This window comes from Etheostoma cragini, chromosome 15, assembly GCF_013103735.1.
Source record: "Etheostoma cragini isolate CJK2018 chromosome 15, CSU_Ecrag_1.0, whole genome shotgun sequence".
NCBI lineage: Eukaryota > Metazoa > Chordata > Actinopteri > Perciformes > Percidae > Etheostoma > Etheostoma cragini.
The window spans coordinates 996,291-1,001,946 of NC_048421.1; the positions used below are offsets into that span (position 1 = coordinate 996,291).

The 5,656-nt window shown below is 41.7% G+C and overlaps 1 protein-coding gene across 1 annotated transcript; it reads left to right on the top strand.

The window, feature by feature from the left end:
* Positions 1 to 965: 965 nt before the first annotated feature.
* tlcd4b (TLC domain containing 4b) lies at positions 966 to 4,601 on the top strand. Its single transcript, XM_034894611.1, has 3 exons — positions 966 to 1,101; positions 2,361 to 2,434; positions 3,477 to 4,601. Exons 1-3 carry the CDS (start codon positions 1,039 to 1,041, stop codon positions 3,829 to 3,831), a joined length of 492 nt encoding a protein of 163 aa, XP_034750502.1. The 5' UTR covers positions 966 to 1,038; the 3' UTR covers positions 3,832 to 4,601.
* The last annotated feature ends 1,055 nt before the right edge of the window (positions 4,602 to 5,656 follow it).

The window sequence follows — 5,656 nt, forward strand, 5'->3', positions numbered from 1 at the left end:
TGTCCATGAGGCCATGTGTCCAGAGGCCGTGTGTCCATGAGGCCATGTGTCCAGAGGCCGTGTGTCCATGAGGCCCAGAGGCCGTGTGTCCATGTGTCCATGAGGCCCAGAGGCCGTGTGTCCATGTGTCCATGAGGCCCAGAGGCCATGTGTCCATGAGGCCATGTGTCCAGAGGCTGTGTGTCCATGAGGCCCAGAGGCCATGTGTCCATGAGGCCCAGAGGCCGTGTGTCCATGAGGCCATGTGTCCATGAGGCCCAGAGGCCGTGTGTTCGCTGCAGACACACAAAGGATCGGACACACTCGGTGTGATCGTAATAAATTAACTGTTTTGTTAATAATCACCACACACAGGCCTGAAATGAACTAATTGTCTAATCTGTCATTTGATGCCTTTTGGAGATTTTACCATCTTTTCTTGGCATCTTTATGCACATTAATACACATTTCTACCTGGGGGGGTCCGAACTGTCGAACCCCACAGTAACTATTCCTACACCTGTTAGACTTATACATATATACTACACCTGTTAGACTTATACATATATACTACACCTGTTAGACTTATACATATATACTACACCTGTTAGACTTATACATATATACTACACCTGTTAGACTTATACATATATACTACACCTGTTAGACTTATACATATATACTACACCTGTTAGACTTATACATATATACTACACCTGTTAGACTTATACATATATACTACACCTGTTAGACTTATACATATATACTACACCTGTTAGACTTATACATATATACTACACCTGTTAGACTTATACATATATACTACACATATTAGACTTGTAGACATTGACAGTTTTTAGAAATTGAAGGTTGTGACCACTGTGTCTTACTAATGTTTTCTTCTGCATTTAACCTTTCTTGCTCTTGGCGGCTGCTCTGTGCCTTTTTAAGATGTAATCCTCGTCTGAGACGGACGTATACGAGTCCCAGCTTTCTGACCAACCTGTCCCCCTTGTCCTCTGTCTAGACCTTGTGCTGCTAGCGTGTAACTGGACCACTATGGGGGACAGCTTTTTCGTCTGTCACCACTTGGCGGCGCTCTATGCATACGGATATGTGCTGGTGAGTCTCTCGCTCTTCAAAACCCAGAGTGTATGAACTTAACCCTCGTGTTGTCCTCATGTTGTCTTCATGTTGTCCTCATGTTGTCCTCAGGTTGTCTTCATGTTGTCCTCATGTTGTCTTCATGTTGTCTTCATGTTGTCCTCAGGTTGTCTTCATGTTGTCTTCATGTTGTCTTCATGTTGTCTTCATGTTGTCTTCATGTTGTCCTCAGGTTGTCTTCATGTTGTCCTCATGTTGCCCTCATGTTGTCCTCATGTTAATTTTGGGGCGTCTTATTCAATTTTATAGCATTGTAAAACAAATGGAAGTGTTTTTGAAATAGTATTGAGTAAAAGTTGACATATTCCAGTCTGTGATTATCATCAACATCCATTCCTTTAATTTTAGTCTCAATAATTCCTAATTTCTGCTTTTCTAACTCAAACATGAGGTATAATTTCCTATAAATGAGGTTTATTGACCATAAATTCCAAACATAACTGTCAAACTAAAGTTAATAAGTTAGTGTTACGTAGTAGAACATTGATATATATATATATATACATATATGAAGGTTAACCTTTGTGTTGTCTCCCCTTTGACCGCGACAAACCTTTTTATCTCCACGTTTTTGTTGCTTTTTACAAAGATTTTATATGAAGTATTTCTGTTGTTTTTGACGTTTTTCGTCTCTATTTCCAAATAAAAAAATTCAATGTCTTTGTCCCTTTATTGGGACGTTTTGTCTACTTTTATGGCTCTATTTTCGTTGTTTTGGACACTTATCCACCTACATTTTGACACTTTCTTCCGGTATTTTTTATTATTTATTATTTAATTTGTTTTGAACATTTTTCACCCGTATTTCAATTTCCTTTATTTTGGATATAAGAAAACACTTTGAAAACGGGTCAAATTTGACCCGAGGACAACATGAGGACAACATGAGGGTTGAAACATCCTTTAAGAGACACTGGATTATTCAGATATCTTAAATGTATTTGTGTCATTTTGTCTGTCTGTGTGTATTTTTAATGTCTTTGTCCTTTTTTTTTGACGTTTTGTCTACATTTATGGCGCTATTTTCATTGTTTTAGACACTTTTTTCCCACTGTTTTTGACACTTTTGGATTTAATTTTTTTATTGGAACATTTTTCACCCGTATTTCAATTTCCTTTATTTCAGATATAAAACAAACTTTAAAAACTGGATTGTTCATGATATCTTGATGTATTTGTGTCATTGTGTCCGTCTGTGTGTTTTGGGGTCTTTGCAGACGCGAGGCGTGCTTCCTTACTTCGCCAACTTCCGCCTCATTTCAGAGTTGTCCACGCCGTTTGTGAACCAAAGGTGAGTGACCGATCCCTCCGTTCATCAACATATCCCAGGATTTATACCTGTGTATTTTCCAGTTTTTGACGTTCAATAATTGCAACATCTTTCCAGAAGTCATCAGGTAATCGTGTTAATCGTGATTTCGATACTGAATGAAATAATCGTGATTGTTTTTCCGTAAATCATAAGTCACAAATCTCGAGACCTGATACATTCCCATTGTCAACCTGTGTTGGTGTTCACAGGCTTTAAAAGGGGGGGGGGGGGTGTTGTTTTTTGTTCTAGTATTACTTCATGTATATTGTATACTAGTATTTGATTTATATTTATATTCTGTGCTGTGTGACTGATTTTGCTGCTGTAACACTATAATTACCCATTTTATTGGATCAATATCTATTTATCCATCCATCTATCTATCGTATCCATCCATCCATCTATTGTATCTATCATCCATCTATCTATCTATTGTATCTATCCATCCATCTATCTATCTATTGTATCTATCCATCTATCTATCTATTGTATCTATCCATCCATCTATCTATCTATTGTATCTATCCATCTATCTATCTATTACATCTATCCATCTATTGTATCTATCCATCTATCTATCTACTGTATCTATCTATCTATCCATCTATCTATCTACTGTATCTATCCATCCATCTATCTATCTATTGTATCTATCTATCTATCATCTATCTACTGTATCTATCTATCCATCTATCTATCTATTGTATCTATCCATCCATCTATCTACTGTATCTATCTATCCATCTATCTATCTATTGTATTTATCTATCCATCTATCTACTGTATCTATCTATCTACTGTATCTATCCATCTATCTATCTACTGTATCTATCCATCCATCTATCTAATGTATCTATCCATCCATCCATCTATCTAATGTATCTATCCATCCATCTATCTATCTACTGTATCTATCTATCTATCTATCTACTGTATCTATCCATCCATCCATCTATCCATTTATTCCTGTTACATTTCATGTTTTCCATGTGGCTGACACATCTTCCACTTCTCCCTCCAGGTGGTTCTTCGAGGCATTAAAGTACCCCCGCTCGCACCGGTTGGTGGTGATAAACGGCGTCGCCATGGCGGTGGTGTTCTTCCTGGTGCGCACCGCGGTCATGCCGTCGTACTGGGCCAGTGTTTTCGCCACCTTCGGGACGGAGGACTTCGAGCGGCTGGGCTTGGGCGCCCAGGTGGCCTGGATCACCTCCTGCATCGCCCTGGATATCTTGAACGTTATCTGGATGTATAAAATCGCCCGCGGCTGCTACAAGGTCCTGACCGGGAGGGCGGGGGCGCGGAAGGCGAAGGGAGCGGCAGCGCAGGAGGAGTCTCCGTCGGACGGGAAGCACGTCAACAACCACACAGATTAAAAAACTAAAATAAGAGACGTAGAGCAAACGGATATGTAGACACGGACAGGCGCAGGAAGGGAGGCTGGACGTCCTCCAGGAACCTTGCAGCCTCTCACTGTCGCTGCAGCCTCAGCGTCCCTCCCTCCAATCACAGAACCTCAGCCCTCGTCCCCCTTGTAGTTGGCTAGCGGACCGGGCTAACCGCAGCACGGACCCCGGACCCCGGACCCCGACCGGAGACAAAGACCCGAATCTTTGGCTCACTCAGGCCCCAGCCTGTGCAGACTCAGTGTTAAGCCTGCTGGGCTAACGTTCAGTCTCAGTGACAAAAGCAAAGCTCACAAGCACACTTTTTAACTCCATTTCTCCTTCGCCTCGTTCGTCCCTTTTGTCCCCCGTCCCCCCGTCCCCCTTCGTGATCAACTTCAGCCAAAGCCTGATCCTGTGAAGTGCCTGTGAAAGACAGGAAAAAGCAATAATTGTGGAGGAAGCGAGAGTCACGAAGTCTCAACAGAGCTTTAGCCCTTCAGACGACGACCATCTCCAGATCTGCTCCCGACAAACTACAACAAAAAACTGGAGGTTTCTTCCGGCATCCGTCCGCCGACCGGGAGACGCGCGGCCCGCGGGGCGACGTCCTCTCACATCAGACCCGTACAGTGTTTGTGAACCTATAGGGCTCTAGTCTTAATCTTAATCTCATCAGACCTCACAAAAAGAGACAGAAAAAAACACCACAATGCCTATTCTGCAGTATCACCTGCTGTGGCCTCCTTGTGACAAAAACACATGTCTCCTGCCTATATCACCAGCCACGCCCCCTCTCCAACGCCGTGCAAATTGGATCATATTTAAAACACCAAACCATGAGTATTTACACTGGAGAGAGAAAGAAAGACTCTCTCCGACACCCCGAGCTTCTCACAGGACAGTTTATTTTTTGCCTTTTCATCATTCGTTGTGTTGGCGTCGCTGAGCAGCAGACCCAACACGGAGCCTGCGGATGTTTTCACTTTATTATTACACTTTGTTTTAATCGATGCGCCAAAATCCAAGCGTTTAAAAAAACTTCTTTGCAGATGTTTTTATTTTTATTTTTTATTTTTTTTATTTTTACAGTTTTCAGTCATGATCCAGGAAGAAAATCTGCAGGATTTAGCGGACTGTTTTACTGCTTTGAGGGTGGAAATGTGATAACGTTATGGAAAGTCTACGGGGAGTTACGTGCGCTAGGGCTGCACGATATGAGGTAAAAATATGCGACAACATTTCCGAATATCATGATAGCGATATTACTTGCGAGAAATAAACCAATATTAAAGTGTACTCAGTTCAGTATTCTGCTAAAATACAACAAATTGCTCGTTGCTTTGAAACCTACAGACGTGTAGCGCTGCAACGTTACAGTGTGAAAAGGTCACATGATAAATAGTTTATTGTGATAACAAACGTATATTATAACTTCATAATTTGCATGTTGTAATAACCTGAAAATATGTTATATCAATAGACTTTTCACGCAGTGTGGCAGCACTACGCAATGAAAGGAAATCATTTCTTTTATCGAACAAATTGAACATTAAAGGCTAAAAGTGATTTTTAAAGGGCAATTTTCTACCAACACTAAAATCGAAGTGTCTTTCGCAACGTGTCTCAGCTAATGATGTCCAAATGAAGCTTTGCGAACCAGTGTCTTTATTTTCTGAAAATGTCGCGACGTGTCTCGGGCTATCGCGGCGTGTCTCGGGCTATCGCGGCGTGTCTCAGGCTATCGTGATGTGTCTCAGGCTATTGTGGCGTGTCTCGGGCTGTCGCGACGTGTCTCAGGCTATCGTGATGTGTC